The following is a 21952-nucleotide window of genomic DNA, read 5'->3' as shown; positions in this document are numbered from 1 at the left end:
TGGTGAAACCCCACCTCTACTAAAAATACAAAAATTAGCTGGGCATGGTGGCACGCGCCTGTATTCCCAGCTATTCGGGAGGCTGAGGCAGGAGAATCGCTTGAACCCAGGAGGCAGAGGTTGTAGTGAGTCGAGATCATGCCACTGCACTCCTGCCTGGGTGACAGAGCAAGACTCTCAAAAAAAAAAAACAAAAAACTATTCTACTATTCTTAATGAGAAAAGAATTATTGATAGATGCAAAACATTGATCACGTCCTGACAGAATATTGCATCAAAGTACCAAACATGAGAGACGACATGAGTAGGCTCTAATTACCCTAAGTTCAACAGCAGGCAAAACTAATATATGGTAAAAGAAGTTGGATTAGCAATTACTTGGGAACAAGGAGAGTACTAACTAGGAGAATGCGGAAGAAAATCTTCTAGGATGCTAGAAATGTTCTATACCTTGATTTGGGTGGTGGTCATATACATATGTAAAATTTCAAAAAGCTGTACAATAAAGATCTGTGGCCAGGTTCAGTGGCTCACTTGAGGTCAGGAGTTCGAGACTAGCCTGGCCAACATGGTGAAACCCTGTCTCTACTAAAAATATAAAACTTAGCTGGGTGTGGTGGCACATGCCTGTAATCCCAGCTACTTGGGAGGCTGAGGCAGGAGAATCACTTGAACCCAGGAGGCACACGTTGCAGAGAACCAAGATCATGCCACTGCACTAGAGCCTGGGCAACAGAGAGAGACTCTGTATCAGAGGAAAAAAGAAAAAAAAAAAGATTTGTGAACTTTCCTCTATGTTATATATCTGTTGTTCATGGTTTCTTTTTTCAAACCATAATTTTCCTAGGAGATGGTAAAGATTTTCTTGAAGGAAGCTAGTAATTTTAATGGGGGGGGGGGGGTAGGGGAGAAACAACTCCCAAAGCAAAGAAATTACTACAAAGATGTAGTAAGAAAATCATTTCATATTTCTTTCAAATAAAAAAACAACACTTTTATTTCTGAGACAGATACAGTAAAACTGAAAGAAAATATAAAAAATATCACCACCAAACTATAAGCAAGACCATCTGCAGAGAAGCTGAATCCACAAAGCTCAAAGATTATCTCCTAGGTACCCACTGCCAACTAGCTAATCAGTAATATCTGCAATTGTTTCTGAAATCCAAGTTTCTTAATCTCTTATTTAAAGTACCTGCAGAAATCAGCTTTACAATCAGAACAACTAGGTTAAGACTATGAACAGTATACCTAAAATATAAATGGCTTCCCCTCTTGGCTATTTTTTAAAAATTTTAAAAAAAGAAACCCAGGCGTGGAGGCTCAAGCCTGTAATCCCAGCACTTTGGGAGGCCAAAGCGGGTGGATCATCGGAGGTCAGGAGTTTGAGACCAGCCTGGCAAACATGGTGAAACCCCGTCTCTACTAAAAATACAAAAATTAGCTGGGCATGGTGGCATGCGCCTGTAATCCCAGCTACTTGGGAGGCTGAGAAAGGTGAACTGCTTGAACCTGGGAGGCAGAGCTTGCAGCGAGCCAAGCTCACATCACTGCACTCCAGCCTGGGTGATAGAGCAAGATTCCATCTTAAAAAGAAAACGAAAACAAAAACAAAAAAAAGAGTTTCTCATAAGATATACTGCACAAATTGTTTAGGAATGTATTCCGGTCTTTCCAAATCATACTGTAAGATAGACTCTATTATGGGTGAAGAAAACTTAATCTATATAAATATTCGGTGACTTATTTGAACACTTTATAGTAAGAATATTGGATACAATTCAAGTAATGATTTACATACAAATAAATATGGTAGTGTCCAAATTTTCTGTAATTAAAAAAATTTAAATCAATGCCCTTATTGATGGAGTATCAGAAATGCAAGTAGCAATTCTGAAGAAGGGCACACTGGGAAGAAAAGCAAAGCAAGCCTTCTCACCTGGTGTTTGTTTCTCACCATGTTTCCCCAGCTGGTCTTCTGGGCTTCTTGCATTCCCTCCTGAGGGAAAGCATCCATTAGACTCTCTTCAGACATTAGTGATACCTACTAAGCACCTTTCAGACAACCCCAAGTGATAACAAATGCAAGCATTCCTTCTTCTGCCTAAAATAATCTGAAGAGTCATACTTGTAATGATGGAATATCAACACTTAAGACACTGTACCTTCAAATGACCCAACACCAAGTATGAAGGTGTCTAAATGAGAAACGGTGGTGTCTAAATGAGAAACGGTTAGGATAACCTTCTTGTATCAACTACTTCTTTTGTTTCTCCCACTCAAGCTGGTATTTCCACCTCATAAAACAATACTAGGTTCCCTCTATCATCACCTACAGGCCGCTTGCCCTCCAGAAAGGTGTTAAGTAGAAGATACTGCTAAACCCCATGGGAACTCATAAAGTTTTATAAATTCTTCTGAGTCCTCGGAAGTCTCAGCAGGTTCTAGTCTAGTTCATAGGCCAGTCTACTTTGTAACAAAAAGTTGTTTGCTGCTGCTATTGTTTTTAAAAGGTTAAAGATGTAAGACTGGAAAAGACATATACCCTGAAAATATTTTCAAAAATATTTAAGAAAAAGAACTTGGTATATTAAGTGTATGTATTTGTATGTTTGTATGTGCGTGTTTGCACAGAGAAATCAGGATGCTACCAAAAAAAAAAATTTCAACATCTGCTAAACTTTTTGCCTCATAGTTCAATAACATTTACATGTGATCATTGAGGCCATTCTCTAAGATAATCCAATTTATTTAAGATAATCCAGCATTAAGAAATCAAATTTCTAATAGATGAACCTCAACATTATCACTTACTAGATGACAGCTTGTTACAGTGAAGTTTAGTAAGTTTGAGAAGACATTTAATTGATTGTCCAAAGAGCACCATTTTATCTCTGCAGCTACCTCAGCTTATCAAAAACTCAGTTTCTGCCAACAGTCTTCATTCAGCAGTCTGCATGCTAAACTCCACAGAGAGAGTGTGTCTTAAATCCCTGTTTTTAAGGTGATTTTGCCGGTGCTTGCTGATGCTGACCAAGAACAGCAACACTCAGTATTACTTCGTATTACTTAAATAAGACACTGAAGGTATCAGCGCCAAGTGAGATGAAACACCTAGTGACCCAAGAGTGAAATCCAGAACAGATGGAAACCTTCAGGAAACTGGTCTCAAAGTAAAATGAAGCAAACCGAAGTCTAAGTATACTTTTCTTACCTGTAATTGGTATCAGTTTCCAATGTATTTCAGTCTCTTCAACATTATTTGACTTAGACTGTTGTCTACGAAATCCATGTTCAATGGGAACACTGGGACACAAACTGCAATCTTCAAAATTATTCACGCTAATTAAATCTGGATCCTAAAAATCAAAGTACACACTCAATAGCTTTCTTTTCAATTCATTTTAATGTCAAGAATAAACTTTTTTTCACAGTAAATTCATGTGCTTCAATCTAAATATTACAAATGTGTAAAATCAACATGGTAAAGTTACACTCTAGTCTCAAAACATAACTTTTCCCTCAAAACTTAATTTTATGTTAATTTAGAACAGGGATTGGTCAACTTTTATGCTAAAGTGCCAAACAGTAAATATTTTAGGCTATGCAGGCCAGACTCTCAAGTCTACCATAGGCAATACCTAAACAAATGGACATAGCTGTGCTCCATTAAAACTTTAGTTATAAAAATCGGTGGTGTGCTAGGTTCGCCCCGTGCCCCCGCCCCCCATCAACTTGATTTAAAATACAAAAGTTATCAGGAAAATATTAATACAGGTTAGTTCCTCAGTGCCTACCTTACATACCCCAACAAATAAGCTTCCTGTCATCATCTTCCCCTTGAAATAAATATCCCAAAACGACATGGAGAAAGAATGGGGACATGCATACAACTTTTAAACAAAGGCAGGGAACAGAAAATGGAGACAGTAAATGAAGAAGCAAGCCCATAGGAATATGGTGCCATCCTAGAACTATTCCCCAGTGACGCAGCGACTACTTAAGGGAGATAAGGCTACTTCTCAGCTACAAACCAGCACTCTGAACATATATCATAAATATACTGAACACTCCAATAAGCAAAGCTGCAAGTCACTTCAGAGGTAATCCTAAAGGCTACTTATGTCCCATTCCTATTTGCATAAGAAATACCAAGTACTTAACTTTGTTACACTGCTGTATTGAGACTGGTATCCTCACCTGTCTCACCTTTGGGTTCTCTGTTAGTGCCAGCAGAAAGCCAATGTTTTGATAATTCAACTTTATTATGAAACAATAAGGAATTAACTCCCAATAAGCCATTTCTGACAAATATTAATAGATTGTTCCACCTTAGCTTTATCACAAGTAAACTGTAGACAATAGATTAAGCTTCTAAGGAAGGAAGGAAAACTATTTCAGCATTTATCTCTTTGTAACAAGGAATAACTTAGGAAGTACCATCCTAGACAGGCACCTTTACTCAAAAGTGCATTTTATTTCTTTTTCAAAGAAAAAAATCATTCCCTGAAGCATACTCACAGCACCTCTTTCACACACACACTCACAAACACAAAGATAACCAACAGCTATATGCTTACTTCTTTCAAATGTAGCTTATGGTCAGTGCCCACTTCGGTGGTAGAAATAGCAACAGAATACTTAGATGTTGCATCAACTTCTAGTAATAAGCTCTGAGTACCCTTAAACTGTGCATTTTCAATTTTTGCACAAGTAGGCTGCTCATATTCTTTTTTATCTGGGTTAGAGTTCAACTCATACTCATGTTTTTGCCTCAGCTCTTCATAGGCATCATCAGTGCTCAATCCTAAGGCTTTGTTGACTGTGTCTGTCAGAGATGCATCAGAATGGCGTGCATTTGCTAGTGTTTCTGATAACCAATTAAACAGCCTATGGATGTCAGCAATGCCGGAGTTACAGGTATCCTGCTGCTGCCGCCTCAAGTCAGCATCATGTCCAAGTGAGCCAATAGGCTGTGGAGACTCTGAGAAAAAGGAAAGAAAAGTCATTGGTTGAAGTTAAGTTTAAAAACCAGCATAAAATTTTTGAAATCAAATATACCTAAAAAATTATCGTAAAGCATTTATGGTCAGGAACTCAACCAAACAATTTGCTTAGACTTTACAAATATCCGCATCACTTTACAAATAGAATTGTAAAATTTTGCACATAGTTCAAAATTGCTATTTAAGTTTAATTTTCATTGTAATTTAAGCATTCTATCAACAGGAAAATAAGCTCATGCATCAGGTTTTAAATATGTGTATTAATAACTCTACCATCAAAATCTCAAAGTCAACCAGATGCCTGACAAGAGATGAAACATTTGTACTTGCTATTTTGCCAATTGTTAGGATTATATGCGTATTACACTAGGCTAATAAAAAAATGACTTAATTTGATTTCTATCTTTTCCATACCTACTATATTTTGTCCTTAAGGCACTGGCAGACACACTTAAAATCTACACCTTATCTTGAATGACTAGATTACTTAAATTCATAATGAAGCTAGGATATTACAGACATAAAATCATCTTGAAGAAATCTCCACGAAATTTGCATCAAGAAAAAGCATTATAAGAGGAAACACGTTAAGACATGGTTCCATGCATGCACTATAAATCTGTATAATCTGTAACAACTAATATATTTTAAAACTTGTAAAGGGAGCAAACATTCAGAAAGTCATGTGCTTTAATGTTGGGTTGGGGTAGGGATTGGGTGAAGCCTGAGTTAGGATTTCTAATTTGAGTGTAATGTACCACAACAAAAATAAATGTCAGAAACAAAGGAGTGCATACTGTATGATTCTAATTATGTCAACTTTTTATAGAGCAGGCAAAACTAATCTCTAAAGACAAAAAGCAGATCAGCAGCAGAGTGGGGTGAGCTACCTAACAAAGAACACAAAGCAACATATAAAAATGTTCTGGCCAGGCACGGTGGCTCACGCCTGTAATCCCAGCACTTTGGGAGGCCAAGGCGGGGGGATCACAAGGTCAGGAGATCGAGAACATCCTGGCTAACAAGGTGAAACCCCGTCTCTACTAAAAAAATACAAAAATTTAGCTGGGCATGGTGGCATGCGCCTGTAGTCCCAGCTACTCGGGAGGCTAAGGCAGGAGAATCACTTGAACCCAGGAGGCAGAGGGTTCAGTGAGTCGAGATCGTGCCACTGCACCCCTGCCTGGGTGACAAAGCGAGACTCCGTCTCCAAAAAAAAAAAAAAAAACAGTTCTATAGGCTCACGCCTGTAATCCCAAAACTCTGGGAGGCTGAGGAGGGTGGATCACCTGAAGTCAGGAGTTCGAGACTAGCTCGGCCAACATGGTGAAACCCTGTCTCTACTAAAAATACAAAAATTAGCTGGGTATGGTGGCGCACACCTGTAATCCCAGCTACTCGGGAGGCTGAGACAGGAGAATCACTTAAACCCAGCAAGCAGAGGTTGCAGTGAGCCGAGATCAGGCCACTGCACTCCAGCCCGGAAGACGGAGTAAGACTCCATCACAAAAAAAAAAAGTTCTATATACTGGAGTGGTGATTACACAGCTGTCAAAACTCATCAAACTGTGCGCTTAAATAGGGACACTGATATAAACTGTACCGCAAAACAGTTTATGTTAAAAGTTATAAGGGGTGGTGGGAATGGGTTAGGACGTTACCTCATAAAATGACTGGGCTCACCACCAAATCAAGATCAGGGTGTTTTAAAAGTTAGAATACAGCCAGGTGCGGTGGCTCACGCCTGTAATCTCAGCACTTTGGGAGGCCGAGGCGGGCGGATCATGAGGTCAGGAAATTACTATCCTAGCTAACACTGTGAAACCCTGTCTCTACTAAAAATACAAAAAAGTAGCCTGGTGTGGTGGTGGGCACCTGTAGTCCCAGCTACTTGGGCAGCTGAGGCAGGAGAATGGCATGAACCCAGGAGGCGGAGCTTGCAGCGAGCCAAGATCGCACCACTGCACTCCAGCCGGGGCGATAGAATGAGACTCCGTCTCAAAAAAAAAAAAAAAAAGTTAGAATACAACTTTGAAATCTCTACCTTCAGAAACAAAGTATGCAAAATTACTTGAAAAGAAATAAGTGAGAAACACCTAAAAATGCAGGTCTGACAGTCACTAGTTTCAGTTAAGCTATATACCCTTCTTCTTCTGCCACATTTCTCATTTGACCTATTATAATTAGTATGGCTTTCTCATCATTTTAATTATTGATGAAGCCTGATTTTTACCCACAACTATTTTTTCCACATACACAGAACTGGTTACCAACAAAAACAGTACCAAAAAATACGTATCTTATTTATTCAGTGCATATTACGTGCTCAGTGACAGGAAACGCAGCAGTTTGTGAACAATGCTTTGGAGTCAGTCAGAACTGACTTTGGATTGTGCCACTAACTTCATAACTTTTGGTAAAGTTATTTAACTTATCTGAGATGATTTTCTCATCTGCAAAATTGGGATAATAATGCCTACTACTCAAGAACTATTAATAAAAGAGTTCATATACATAAAGTACCTAGCACACAGTAAACAAAACTCTCAAGACATGTCAACAAGATAAGACAATTAAGTGCTAACGGGTTCAGCAGATTGCAAATCCAGCATAAACTAAAGGAGGAGATCATTAAAGAGAACAGACAGAAAGCTGAGGAGAAATATGAACTGCAAAGATATAAGGCTTGAAAGAAATGGAAGCTACTTCAGGAAAAAAAAAGAGGGAAATAAAAGACTGACCATGACATACTCTAGGCAGAGAGAGATGACCCTTAACCAACACATGTAAGAGAAGAGTGGGAAACATGGGGGGATATGGATAGTCTATAACAAAGCTTTAAAAGGCAAGTATGTAAGATGAGATTGGTAGTAAATTAGCAAAGCAATACTGAGAAGAACATGATACTGAAACGGGTGCACGAAGGTAGTAAGTCAGGAAGGCCACCAAAGAGATAAAGAACACGGACAAGGAATAACAACATTGGAAAGAGAGACACACAGGTTAACTAATGAAAACATGATAGTTACTGCAAAGAACAGTAATGTCAAATAGAACTTTCTGCAATAATGGAAATGTTCTCTCTCTATACTAATACAATGGTGTGGTTGTTGAAATGTATTTTTATTTCATTTTAAACTTAAATAACAACATATGACTAGTGGCTACCATATTGAATACCATATAACAATAAAAAAGTTAAAAAAGAGCAGGCTGAGTGTGGGGGCTCACGACTGTAATCCCAATACTTTGGGAGGCCAAGGCAGGCGGATCACTTGGTGTCAGGAGTTCAAGACCAGCCTGGCCCATATGGCAAAACTCCGTCTCTACTAAAGATACAAAAAGTAGCCAGGCACAGTGGTGTGTGCCTGTAATTCCAGCTACTAGGGAAGCTCAGACATGAGAATCATTTGAACCAGGTAGACAGAGGTTGCAGTGAACCAAGATGGAGCCACTGCACTACAGCCTGGGTGATGGAGTGAGACTTTGTCGCAAAAACAAATAAATAAAGAGAGCAGGAAAGTGAAAAGTGAGGATACAAATACAGATTGCTAAGAGCAAAAGTGTGAAAAGACACTGATCTGACTAACCTAGACTAAGACACACTGAATTTGAAAAGACAAGTTGCTTAATAAAAAACCTAAGAATACTCAGTTCTGCCATAATCACTCAGAGGAGCAACAGCAGCAGGAAATGTGGATTGTTAGGTCAACTTTCTCTGAATGCAAAAGAACTCATTTCGTGCTTATGAACTAGTAGTGTTAAGATCTTAAAAATCCAGATAAAAGTGTTTTAGCTGACTTGCAATATTGAAACAAACACACTTAAAACAAGCACCTTACTGTCTTATCTTTTTCTGTCAACCAAAACAAAACAAAGGAAAAAAGAACAACAAAAAAAGAAAAACCCAAAGATATTCCTAGATTCTTGGGGTATAAAGGAATACGTGTATGCATATTTTATTTTCAAATTCAGAAGGTTCCTTTTCATTATGCAACAGCCTAAAAGATACTAATATTCTAATACTATACTTCTTCAACTATAAAAATAAAGGAATATGGCCGGGCGTGGTGGCTCACGCCTATAATCCCAGCACTTTGGGAGGTCGAGGCGGGTGGATCACGAGGTCAGGAGATGGAGACCATCCTGGATGACATGGTGAAACCCCGTCTCTACTAAAAATACAAAAAATTAGCCAGGCTTGGCGGCGGGCTCCTGTAGTCCCAGCTACTCGGAAGGCTGAGGCAGGAGAATGGCGTGAACCTGGGAGGTGGAGCTTACGGTGAGCTGAGATCGTGCCACTACACTCCAGCCTGGGCGAGAGAACGAGACTCCGTCTCAAAAAACGATAATAATAACCATTAAAAAATACAAATTAAGGAATATAAAAGGACAAGAGCTCTGATTAGTATTATTATGTCATGTTAACATAAACCAAACAATTTAGAAATCTGATGTTCCAGTGCAGGAATTGTAAAGTGTTTCCTGTACTGGGCCAGGTAGCAAATATTTTAGGCTTTGTGGGCCATACAGTCTCAGTGCCAATGCCAACTCTGCCATTACAGCATGAAAGCAGCTACATACATATGGCTGTATTCAAATACAACTTTCTTTAAAAAAATAGTGGACAGGCTGAATTTGGCCCTCAGGCTTTAATTTATATGCCCCTCTACTACAGGAAAGAACAGAACTACTTTATTTTTGGTTGTTATTATAAGAGCAATCTGATATTTTACCTTCATACAGATGGCAATTTTCAGATAAATTACTGGTTTTGGCGAGCTTTCTCATATTTTCAGGTAGATCCTCAAGCTTCCTCTTCAAGACAGTTTTGCTTCTCATATCTTCGGTGTCTGAGTCCCCACCCACATTCTTTTTCCTACACTGAATTAAATTAATCAATTCTTTGACTCTATCCTTATCATAATCCAAAGAATGAGATGATCTTTGCTTTCCAGATATAATGGTTTCACCCCTTGAGTTATTTCGTTTTCCAAATTTCATTTTTGTACCATTCACTTCTTCTTCTTGACCTTCATAATCTGAAAGTGGACTAAACTGTTGAAGTTTTCTATTTTCTTCAAATAGTTCTTTTAATTTACAAATAGGTAACTGATACACTTCAGGCCGAAAAATATAGGCATGCAAACAAGTATCAATATGGGATTTATTTCTGGGAGCTGAGTATAAGAACTTTTTATCATCTAACCGTGAATCATATGGAAACATAATAAACTCTCGTTTACCTGAACCAAAACCTCGCTTAAAAAATTCACTTACATACTTTTCAACAACAGAATGGAAATTTATAGTGCTTATATTTTTAAATTCCTTTCGACACTGAATCAAAGAAAATTGTAAAAACTGAGCTATTTTTAATACATCTGGCATGCTCTCATGCCTCTCCTTTGGTGCTGCATTGGTTGAACCTTTTTGTGCTGTAAATAAAACAAACAAAAAAAAGCAAACCATGTTAGCAATCAAGAAACTAATCAAATACAGATCTAAATATTGCCAAAGAAGTGTAAAAACATTTATACATTAATGTTGAACCAGACGAGTATGTACCCTAGTATATACATACAATATAGCAAATATATGAATAGCATGCTTGTTAAAAGTCCAGAAACCTGTAATAGGCCAGTAAGAAACTAAAACAAACGAAAGAGCAGAACACATTTTTAAAGGAAAAATCACCCACTCATTGAAGATTTCACTTCCAACTGCCCCCAGGAAATTCAAATAGTGGCAAGCAACATGTAAGAAGAAATAGAGACAGAACAAGATCTGAGGCTCCAAGCAAAACAGTCCTGCATGTCATCCCTTCCTCATATAAAGTAGTAACTAACTTCACATGAACAGATATGCAGATGCTGAGTAGCCACAATTGAGAAACTCATCCTTAATCCAACAGTGAAATAAAGCCATTAGTGGGAACTTTATCTTAATACATAGTATTAATGTTCATTCTTAGAAAAGGTGGTTAACAAATCTTGTCTTATATCAGCGCCAAAAATTCTTATTAATTTTGAATGGTCTAATATTTATCTTGGCAAATTATGCTTTACAGTTACTAAAATTTGAATGCAAAATTAAACTAAGCTAAAAAATAATCATACAAAACCCTCACAGACCGGGCACAGTGGCTCATGCCTGTAATTCCAAAAGCTTGGGAGGCTGAGATAGTTGGATCGCTTCAGGCCAGGAGTTCAAGAACAACCTGGATAACACAGTGAGATCCTGCTTCTAAAGGAAAAAAAAAAAAAAAATTTAATTTAGCTAGGTGTGCTGGCACACGCCTGTAATCCCAAGCTACTCGAGGCTGAGGCAGAAGGACTGCTTGAGCCTAGAAGGGAGGGCAAGGCTGTATGTAGTGAGCCATGATCACACCACTGCCTGGGCAACAGAGTGAGACCCTATATCTAAAATAAATAAATAAGTAACCCTCATAACTAAGCTACAGTACTATAACAATTATAATCAAGCTTTATGAGAGCACTGATATACACAAATTAATTTCTCACAGTTAAAAAAAAAAATCGTTGCCCAGGCACAGTAACTCACACCTGTAATCCCAGCACTCTGGGAGACCGAGGCAGGTGGATCACTTGAGGTCAGGAGTTCGAGAGCAGCCTGGCCAACATGGTGAAACCCCATCTCTACTAAAAATACAAAAAATTCGCCGGGCATGGTGGTGGATGCCCTGTAATCCCAGCTACTCAGAAGGCTGAGGCAGGAGAATCACTTGAATCCAGGAGGCGTAGGTTGCAGTGAGCCGAGATCACGCCACTACACTCCAGCCTCGGCAACAAGAGCAAAACTGTCTCAAGAAAAAAAAAAAAAAAGTCGTATAATTTGTGTCTTTTATTGCTAATTACCTCTTAACCACCAGTATTTCCTGAAACATCATGTAAGAAAGGCAAAATGTTTAGTGAGTTATCTGGAAAATTTCAATGAAATGTTAAGTATCTATAAGTAACTAGATTTAGATATTCAAAGAACTTACAAGTAACTATGCTTCTAGGTTCTTGAAATAGAAACAAAGCATGTAGGACTCGAGACTTGGCAGTCTGATATTCTAAAAAACAGAAGCCAAACTCATTAGCAATGTGTTTTAACTAAAAAGTTAAGAAAGAATTGTAAAAATTAAAGAGAGACCACCTACCATATGGAGGAACCATCTGATAAGGGGAGAGAAGAAAAAGGTATCCTCGGTCTCCCAAAGGTTTAACAAGAACCTGTATTTTGAGGGGAAGGAAGAAGTTGTATCTGCTTTATTATTATTCACCATAAGGCAGACACACAGCATTTTCTACTAATTGTAAAGAAAAAGAGTTCTTAATCATCTTTTAAGAAAAAAATATTGCTAATGAATTAATTAACTCTTTCTACCAACTCTGCTAACAGGATTCCAATCAAATAAAAATTCCTTGGTTTTCATAACATTAACGAGAAAATGTTACTGAAAGAACTCCCCTAACTGCAAAACCACGTTAATTTTTCCCTGAAGCTAAAATACAAGGATGGACCAAACTAAAGACTTCAAATATTTTCGTCATCAATTCAAAAGATATGTTTATTAGTGGCCAAAGTAATGTGCTAGATGCTAGATATAAAACAGGCTTTGAAACACTGCGTTGCAAGAGTTCGGACTAATCGCAAACCCAATGTGTTTCCATAATCGAATTGCACACATATTACATGAACACTTTCACATGTAAGGCAATTTGCCCAGAGATAACCAAATACAAGCAACACAAGATCCTTGATCACAAGAAGTTTATAATTAGGTAGAGAGTAACACAAGAAATACCAGTAACTACATAAGACAGAAAAGTTCCCTAAGAGATTTACAAAATAATAGAAATAGAAAAATACAGTTTGTTTACAGTAGTAAAAGATGGTCAAGAAAGGTTTACTGAAAGTGTATCAAAAGTGGATTTTGAAGGATGGGTACACTGACAAGAGTCTGAGATTGTGGGAAGGACATTTCAGTAGAGGCAACACCATGAGCAAAGGTGAGTTATAATGGACAGTTTACAAACATCACAGTTATTTATCACTGGCAAGAGGGTGAGGACAGACTAGGATAAATGTGTAAGACAAGTCTGGAATGAAAGATCATAGGTTAGCTGTAAAAAGACCAGAAGCCAGGTTGGCCAAGAATGTCCTTCAGAGCATACGCCTTTGAGCTAGTGTTTCCTTAAAACAACAATAACAAAAAAGACTTGACAGCACTGTGCAGGAGGCGGCAGAAAAACAATCTAATGCAAAGAATTCATTTCAGGGGCTACTGCAATAGTTCACAATGTTTTGGGTAAATGAGAAACTGAGCAAGGCAACTGAACACAAAAGGATACCTGAGTTCTGAAAGAAAACTTTCATTACCTAAATTCCTACTAAAACAATTCCAGTAAAATGTCTGTATAAAAACTAATAATTCAGAGGACAAAAAGTAACTGTGCTACTAATTCACATTTAATAAAAACACTGAACACTCAAAAGTAAAGTGGTATTGTGTTTGGGGGGTTTCAGGTAGTCTTAGTTGATCACCTTCTCCAGGGTCAACTTCTCCTTCAGTTCAATCTGTGCCAAAAATCAGTCATAGATACCTGTTGCTCAAAGAGTTTATTTTAGTGGAAGCAGGCTGGTGGCATGGGCCAGATACAGTCAGGGGGTCAGATGACCAAATGACTAGGAAGGTCTCCATCTGAAGATCACTCTAAACTTTGGGGCATCTTTCCCCATTTTTACTGCCTGTATTCCGTGAGGGTCAGTTACCAGGTCTTTCTTTTATAAAGGAAGTTTAATCTTGTAAGGGCAAACTTTGTTGTAAGGTTTCTAATAGTTACATCTGTGCTGCACTGGCCTTGTTTCCTAAAAATCCCAGGGCCAAGGTTAAAAAATCCTCAGGCCAAGTTACATCATACTGCTGACATATAGTATTGGCTCTGCAAGACATTTAACTGCGTCTTATGGCTACCATTTATAGCCACGCTAAGTCTCTTAGAGTATACTACAAGTGGACAACGTACCTGAAAAATTTGTTTCAGACACAAATACTTTTATTTAAAATATTTTAGATAATATACTTCTTTTAATATTTTGCCCAAACTCCTAGTTGATGAAATAAAAAGTTAGGAAGCACAAGTAAGATTTTCATGTTTTGTGCTCACTGATGAAAACCAATTAGATGCCTTTAACCTCTCACTCACTCCAAATACTAGGTTTTATAAATTCCACTACTAGTAACCTAAAGATTCCTATACTTAAGGGGTCCCAATGTTTCTAAAAATCCATGGAGTATAGGCAATCTATAATCAGAAATAACACTAAGGCAGACAGAGGCCTTCAGCAGTTGTATCTGTGGCTTCAGCCCAAAGAAATCCATTCAGCTCTGCAGAAAAGAAAAATCCTGGAAATTGTGCTCCTGTTGCCTCTATTTTAACTGTTTGGTTATTCTTTAAAAAAAAAAAAAAAAAAAGTATTAATCCAATCTGTGGGATTTTTAATTAGTTGATTCTACTATTTTAAATTTCCAGATAACATTAAAGGTACTATGGCACTCCCCAACCCCCACAAAAAAAGAGTTAGTATAAACCACATGTACAATGGGCCAAGCACAGTGGTTCATCCCTGTAATCTCAGCACTTTCGGAAGCTGAAGTGGGAGGACTGCTTGAAGCCAGGAGTTCAAGACCAACCTGGGCAACACAGTAAGCCCCCATCTCTACAAAAAAAATTTTAAAAGTAGCCATGTGTGGCATCATGTGCCTATAGTCCTGGCTACTTGGAAAGCTAAGGTGGGAGGAGGATTGTTTGATTCTGAGAGTTCAAGCTGTGAAGCTGTGATTGTGCCACACGCTTTAGCATTTCAGCCTAGGCAACAGAGTAAGTCCTGTCTCAAAAAAAAAAAAAAAAAGCTTAGAAGGAAATAAGCTATACTACAGTAAGATTGAGCAGAAAAAAAAAAAAGATTCAAACACTCAAAGGCATCAAAAATTGGAATTATCAGATGCAAAATGTAAAATAATCCACTATGAAATGTTTAAAGACATAAAATAATTGGAAGAATTAAAAACATTTTCACACAAAAATGTTTACACTAATGTTCCTAACACCATTATTCATAGCAGCCAAGAAATGGAAATAATTGATAAAAGAACAAACAAAATGTGGTATTATCTATACAATGAAAGAATACTGGGCCATAAAACAGAATGAAGTTCTGATACATGCTACAACATCAATGAGCCTTGAAAATTACGCTCAGTGAAAGAAGCCAGGCAGGCACTGAAAGCCACATATTGCTTGATTCTATTTATATAAAATATCCAGAGCAGATAAATCCATAGAGACAGAAGTAGACTAATGGCTGTCAGGGATTGGGAAGGGGGAATGTACAGTGAATTCTGAGATGAAAATGTCCAGGAATTAGACAGTGTTGATAGTTGCACAACAGTGTGAATCCACTAAAAAAACCATGGAATTATATACTTTAAAATGGCTAAAATGGCCGGGCACGGTGGTGCACACCTGTAATCCCAGCACTTTGGGAGGCCAAGTTCAAGAACAGCCCAGGCAATATGGCAAAACCCTGTCTCTACAAAACATACAAAAATTAGGCAGGTGTGATGGTATGTACCTTTAGCCCCAGCTACCCAGAAGGATGAGGTAAAAGGATCACCGGACCCCAGAAAGTCAAGGGTGCAGTGAGCCAGGACCACACCACTGCACTCCAGCCTGGATGACAAAGCAAGATCCTGCCCATTTAAAAAAAAAAAAAAAAAAAAGGCTAAAATGGTTAATTTGATGTTACGTGAGTTTTATTTCACTTAAAAAAATATTAGCAAAGAATACCAGAATATAATGTGCACCTCCTAGAACTCTGCCTGGCATATAATAGGTACTCACTAAATACTTCTGAAAGAATTAACAAGAACTTGCTATGAAATAACCAGGCAGATCCAAAAAAATTCAAATATAACTTTTAAAAATAAAAAACATGTGCTGTGAAATTAGAAACACAATAAATAAAGCAACAAATGAGACATAGCTAAATATATGATTTTTAAATTAGAAAACAGTTACGATGAAGTTAATTAGAATGCAGTACAGAGAAACAAATAGATGGAAAATGTAAGACGAGGTTAACAGACATGGAAAATATGCCTCTTTAGAGTCCTAAAAAGACAGGCCAGGCCGGGTGCGGTGGCTCAACGCCTGTAATCCCAGCACTTTGGGAGGCCAAGGTCAGTGGATCACCTGAGGTCAGGCATTAGAGACCACTGGCCAACATGGCGAAACCCTGTCTCTACTAAATATACAAAAATTAGCCAGGCGTGGTGGCACACACCTATAATCCCAGCTACTCGGGAGGCTGAAACAGGAGAATTGCTTGAACCCAGGAGGTGGAGGTTGGAGTGAGCCACGATTATGCCACAGAACACCAGTCTGGGCAACACAGTGAGACTCCGTCTCAAAAAAAAAAAAAAAAAAAAAAAAAAGCAGGCTAAAGAAAATGAGGGAGAAGTACAATAAAAGAGGTAACTAATTTTCCAGAAAAAAAGATGTAAATCCACAAGTATGAAAGGAAAAATATACCAAGGTGGATAAATAGAAATCTACACCTAGATACTGTAACTGCTAAACAGCAAAGACAAAAAAAAAAAAGGTTTAAAAAGTAGCCAGGGGGTGGCAGGGAACCTACAAAGCAACAATTAGACTGAGAGCTAACCCCTAAATAAAAACAGAAGCCAGAAGACACTGCAGCATAGTCAAAGTGCAAGAAAATAGCTGTCAACCCAGAATTGTGTAGCCAGCACCCAACAATTATAGGTTATACATTTTTCTCAAACACAGAACTCAAACACAGAAGGAGCATGTACAAAAATTAACTACCTAGATCTTAAAGTCTCAACAAATTTCAAATAATCACCACTACTGTTGATTACAATGCAATTAAATTAGAAATAAAAAAAGACGAAAGTATCTATGTTTCCCTATACACATACCTCTACATCATATATCAAAGTTTAAAAAAAAAAATTGGAAACTAAAAAATAAAAATTTCTCAGAAATGAATAATGAAAATACTGCACATTAAAACGTGAAATACAATTAAAGCAGTACTTACAACTGAGTATTTACTATTTTTCTGACTTAAGACAGAAATAGCAAAACAAATCTCAAAAAAGTAAAAGTTGGCCAGGCTTGGTGACTCACCCCAGTAATCTCAGCACTGTGAGAGGCCGAGGCAGGCAGATCACTTGAGCCCAGGAGTTTGAGACCAACCTGGGCAACATGATGAAACACCGTCTCTACTAAAAATACAAAAAGTAGCCAGGTGCCATGGAGCATGTCTGTAATCCCAGCTACTTGGGAGGCTGAGGCAGAATTCCTTGAACCCGGGAGGCAGAGGTTGCAGTGAGCTGAGATTGTGCCACTGCACTCAGGCCTGGAGGACAAGAGTGAAACTCTGTCTTCAAAAAAAACAACAACAACAACAAGATAGAGATGGTATAAGAAAGGAAAATTGCAGGTCAATCTCATTTATCATCACAGATACAAAATTCCTAAACAAAAGCAAAACCCCACAATTTACTTTAAAAGCTGTGGCAGGGGTAGGGTGGTAGTTTTTATACAAGCAATGCAGGGATAGTTTAATATTGGAAAACTGATAACTCACCTTAGTAGGTCTACGGAATAAATACCATGTATGATGGTTAATTTTTTATGTCAACCTGATTTGGTCATGTAGTGCCCAGGTATTTGATCAAATATTTTTCTGGGTGTTCCTGTCAAGTTATTTTCAGATGAGTTTACAATCAATAGACTGAGTAAAGCAGGCCAACCTCCCTAATGTAGGTTGGCCATATCCAATCAGCTGAAGGCCTAAATAGAACAAAAGGCAAACCCTAAGCCCCACAACAAGAGAATTCCTCCTGTCTGTCTTCCAAGTTGGGAAATCAACTGTTTCCTGCCTTCAGACTTGAACTGAAACATTGGCTCTTCCTAAGTCTTGAGCCTGCCAGCCTTAGAACTACACCATTGGCAGTCCTGGTTCTCACATCTGCATACTCAGACTGAAACTAAACCACTGGTTCTCCTGGGTCTCCAGCTTGCTAACGGAAGATATGATCTTGGGACACGTCAGCCTCCATAAATGTGTGAGCCAATTATTTACAATAAATCTCTTTTTACATACCCCCCTACCATACACTATTGGTTCTGTTTCTCGGCAGAACCCTAAAATACTGTGTGACCAGCTTGATAAATCCAACCCCCGACCCAAAACAAAAACCCTCTGCTAAAATTCAAAATCCACTCATGGTTAAAAAAATAAAGCAGCAATGTTTACAACATAAAAAACTACTGGGAACTTCCTACTTAATGGTAAAATGTTATAAGAATTTTTTTTTCTTTAAATCAAGAAGGCAAGAATGCCCACAATCACCATTTTTATTCAGCTTCTTACTACAAATCCTAGACTGCACATTAACATGGAAAAGAAACAATATATAGTAGTTCCCTCTTATCTGCAGAGGGTATGTTATGAGACCCCCAGTGAATGTCTGAAACCACAGACAGTAACAAACCCTGTTTTTTCCTATGTATACATTCTTATAATAAAGTTTAACTTTTAAATTAGGCATACTAAAAGACTAACAATAATTAATAATAAAATAGAACAGGCTGGGCATGGTGGCTCATGCCTATAATACCAGCACTTTGGGAGCTTGAGGCATGAGGGTTGCTTAAGGCCAGGAGTTTGAGACAAGCCTGGGCAACATAGTAAGACCTCATTCTCTAACAAAAATTTAAAAAAATAGATAAATTTTAAAAACTAGCTGGGCATGGTGGTATACACCTATAGCCCAGCTACCCGGGAGGCTGAAGTGGGAGAATCACTTATGACTAGGAGTTCAAGGCTGCAGTAGCTATGATCACATCACACCACTGTACTCCAGCCTGAGCAACAGAATGAGATACTGTCCCCCCACCAAAAAAATAGAGTAACTGTAACAATATATAATAAGAATTACATAATGTGGTCTCTCTCTCAAAATCTTATTGTACTGTACTCACCCTTCTTATGATGACGTGAGATGATGAAATGCCTATGTGATGAGATGGAAGTGAGGCTGATGACACAGACATTGTGATGCAGCATTAGGCTACTACTGAAAACTAATTTAAAACTTATGAATTATTTCTGGAACTTTCCATATAGTATTTTCAGACAACAGCTGACCACAGGTAACTGAAACTACAGGAAGCAAAACCAAGGATAATGGGGGACTGCTATAAAGATGAGAGGAATAAAATAAAACAAATCTACCTTCCAGATAATGAATTCTATATAGAAACCCCCAAAAATGTATAAAAATGAACAAACGTTATTCAAATTTCACACTGATCTGCATTAAATCAATATGTAAATATCAATTACATTTCTATGTATACAAGAAACAGAAAATGTACTAACATGGAAAATACTATTCACAGGCCAGGCGTGGTGGCTCACACCTGTAATCCCAGCACTTTGGGAGGTTGAGGCAGGCAGATCACTGGAGGTCAAGAGTTCGAGACCAGACTGGCCAAAATGGCAAAACCCCATCGCTACAAAAAATACAAAAAAAATTAGCCAGGTATGATGGTGCACACCTGTAGTCCCAGGTACTTGGGAGGCTGAGGCAGGAGAATTCCTTGAACCTGGGAGGCAGAGGTTGCAGTGAGCTGAGATCACACCACTGCATTCCAGCCTGAGTGACAGAGTGAGACTCTGTCCCCCTGCCCGCAAAAAGAAGAAAGAAAATACTATTTACAAAGGCATCAAAAAATGTAAGACAGCTGGAGATAAATCTAACAAAAAATGAGCAAGACTCGTATCCAGAAAATTCTAAAACTCTATTAAAAGAATACACTAGGCCGGGTGCAGTGGCTCAAACCTGTAATTCCCGCACTTCAGGAGGCCGAGGTGGGCAGAACATGAGGTCAGGAGTTCGAGACCAGCCTGACCAACATAGAGAAAGTCCCATCTCTACTAAAAATACACAATTAGCCAGGTGTGGTGGCGCATGCCTGTAATCTCAGCTACTCAGGAGGCTGAGGCAGAAGAATTGCTTGAACCCAGCAGGCGGAGGTTGCAGTGAGCTGAGATTGGACCTTGGGCAACAAGAGCGAAACCCCAACAAAAATAAAAAATACACTAAAGAAAGGACAAGATGGCCAGGCACGGCTCAAGATGGCTCAAGCCTGTAATACCAACACTTTCAAAGGCCAAGGTAGGCAGATGACAAGGTCAAGACCAGCCGGGCCTACATGGTGAAACCCCGTTTCTACTAAGAATACAAAAATTAGCCGAGCATGGTGGTGGGCGCCTGTAATCCCAGTTACTCTGGAGTCTGAGGCAGGGGAATCATTTGAACTCAGGAAGCGGAAAGTGCAGTGCGCCAAGACCACACCACTGCACTCCAGTGCAGCGACACAGCGAGGCTCCGTCCCAAAAAAAAATAAAGTCAATATAATCTTACTTCGTTTATCGTCTCCCTGGATGAAAAAACTTCCCTGGATTTCTAAGCACTACTGCAAAAAGTCCTAGCCTTCTAATATACAAAAATGTATACGATATAAAGATAAGGGAATGTTTAATTTCATACCCCCCCAAATATTTTACTCTTCGCATACCTTAAGATTTAGATCTGTAGCCATTTATCTAGTTAATTGCTCTGCTCCCCAATAATAAAACTTATTTTATCTCCCTAAGAGCATCAAGTGGGGTAGATTAAGAGATTACAGCAAAGAGAGGTTCCTAGGTTAAGTCCAGAGGTGCCAAGAAGACTATGGAGATCTCCCTAGGTATTTACATTTCAGTACGGAATGAGTTCTCAGGAATTTGGAAATATCTCTTGGTCCAAGAGGGCTAAATAAATGGCTCCTGAAGAGATTTTATTTATATACCAAAGAGTTGGTGTTAATATTCGTAACATTTCAAAGAGACACATTCAGCACAGGAGGGAATAGCTGTCTCTTCCCCCTTTATAAGCAAAGAGAAAGTATTTGTCCTCATCTCTTACCTATGAAGTATGCAGTTACTCAGGACAAGCGGCTTAGGCCTGCATGCCCTAGGGAGTCAAGGACTAGGGCAAAGGAGGGCCAATACATTTTTACTCACTGTGGGGTATTCACAAAATCTGTCTCCGATTCAGAAAACCTTGTGTGCATATCTTGGACAAAATTTAAAATATCAGTATTCCTCAATGCACTGCTCATTATCAAGAGAACTATGAATAAAGGAGCTATAGCTGGAATAATCCCAGTGAGGCCTGCTGGAAAAGGGATAGCAACACAAAATTCCTAGGTACATTAGATTCTGGGAGTGTATCCTTGTGGAATGGTAGTAACCTTTAAGATCTAGGATTTTACTTTACTTCTTGATTCTGGAAAAGACCCAGTATTCCATGAACATAATGTAATACTTGGTCAGGTGAGGAACGAAATGCCATCTTTCCTCTCCTGATCCTCACTATCGGTAACTGAAAAGATATTGTAATTTTCTGATAAACCCCTCATTGTCCGAATTCTCAATACTCACTCTCTGAAACACAAGAACCAAATAGATTTGAATAACTCGGTATCTCTCCATATCCAAACCTACCATCTCAACTTTCATTTTCTGAACTCGGGATCTGAATAGATTTTGATCACGAGGTATGCTTGCATTGTAGTCAGGCTTTCAGAGGAAAACAAGCAACGTAATATAAACCTAAAATTATGTTCACATGCAGTGAGAAAGTAAGAAGAAAGGGCCAGGCACGGTGGCTCACCCAACACTTTGGGAGGCCGAGGCGGGTGGATCACTTGAGGTCAGTCAGGAGTTTGAGACCAGCCTGGGCAACATAAAACCCCATCTCTACTAAAAATACAAAAATTAGCTGGGTGTCA

The 21952-nt window shown here is 38.6% G+C and overlaps 1 protein-coding gene across 2 annotated transcripts in view; it reads right to left on the bottom strand.

Moving 5' to 3' along the window:
• The window catches only part of LOC105552682 (protein FAM208A), a 38356-nt gene that overhangs the window by 14043 nt on the left and 2361 nt on the right, over window positions 1–21952 (bottom strand). For both annotated transcript variants that reach the window (XM_011998417.1, XM_011998418.1), the window contains exons 3-8: window positions 12172–12244; window positions 12013–12084; window positions 9743–10444; window positions 4581–4984; window positions 3215–3359; window positions 1940–1999 (exon numbers count right to left, since the gene is read on the bottom strand). In XM_011998417.1, coding sequence (XP_011853807.1) covers window positions 1940–1999; window positions 3215–3359; window positions 4581–4984; window positions 9743–10444; window positions 12013–12084; window positions 12172–12244 — 1456 coding nt within the window. The remainder of the gene's footprint in view (window positions 1–1939; window positions 2000–3214; window positions 3360–4580; window positions 4985–9742; window positions 10445–12012; window positions 12085–12171; window positions 12245–21952) is intronic.

Source organism: Mandrillus leucophaeus, unplaced genomic scaffold (assembly GCF_000951045.1).
Source record: "Mandrillus leucophaeus isolate KB7577 unplaced genomic scaffold, Mleu.le_1.0 Scaffold57, whole genome shotgun sequence".
Classification (NCBI taxonomy): Eukaryota; Metazoa; Chordata; class Mammalia; order Primates; family Cercopithecidae; genus Mandrillus; species Mandrillus leucophaeus.
This window is presented reverse-complemented; position numbering and strand designations above follow the sequence as displayed.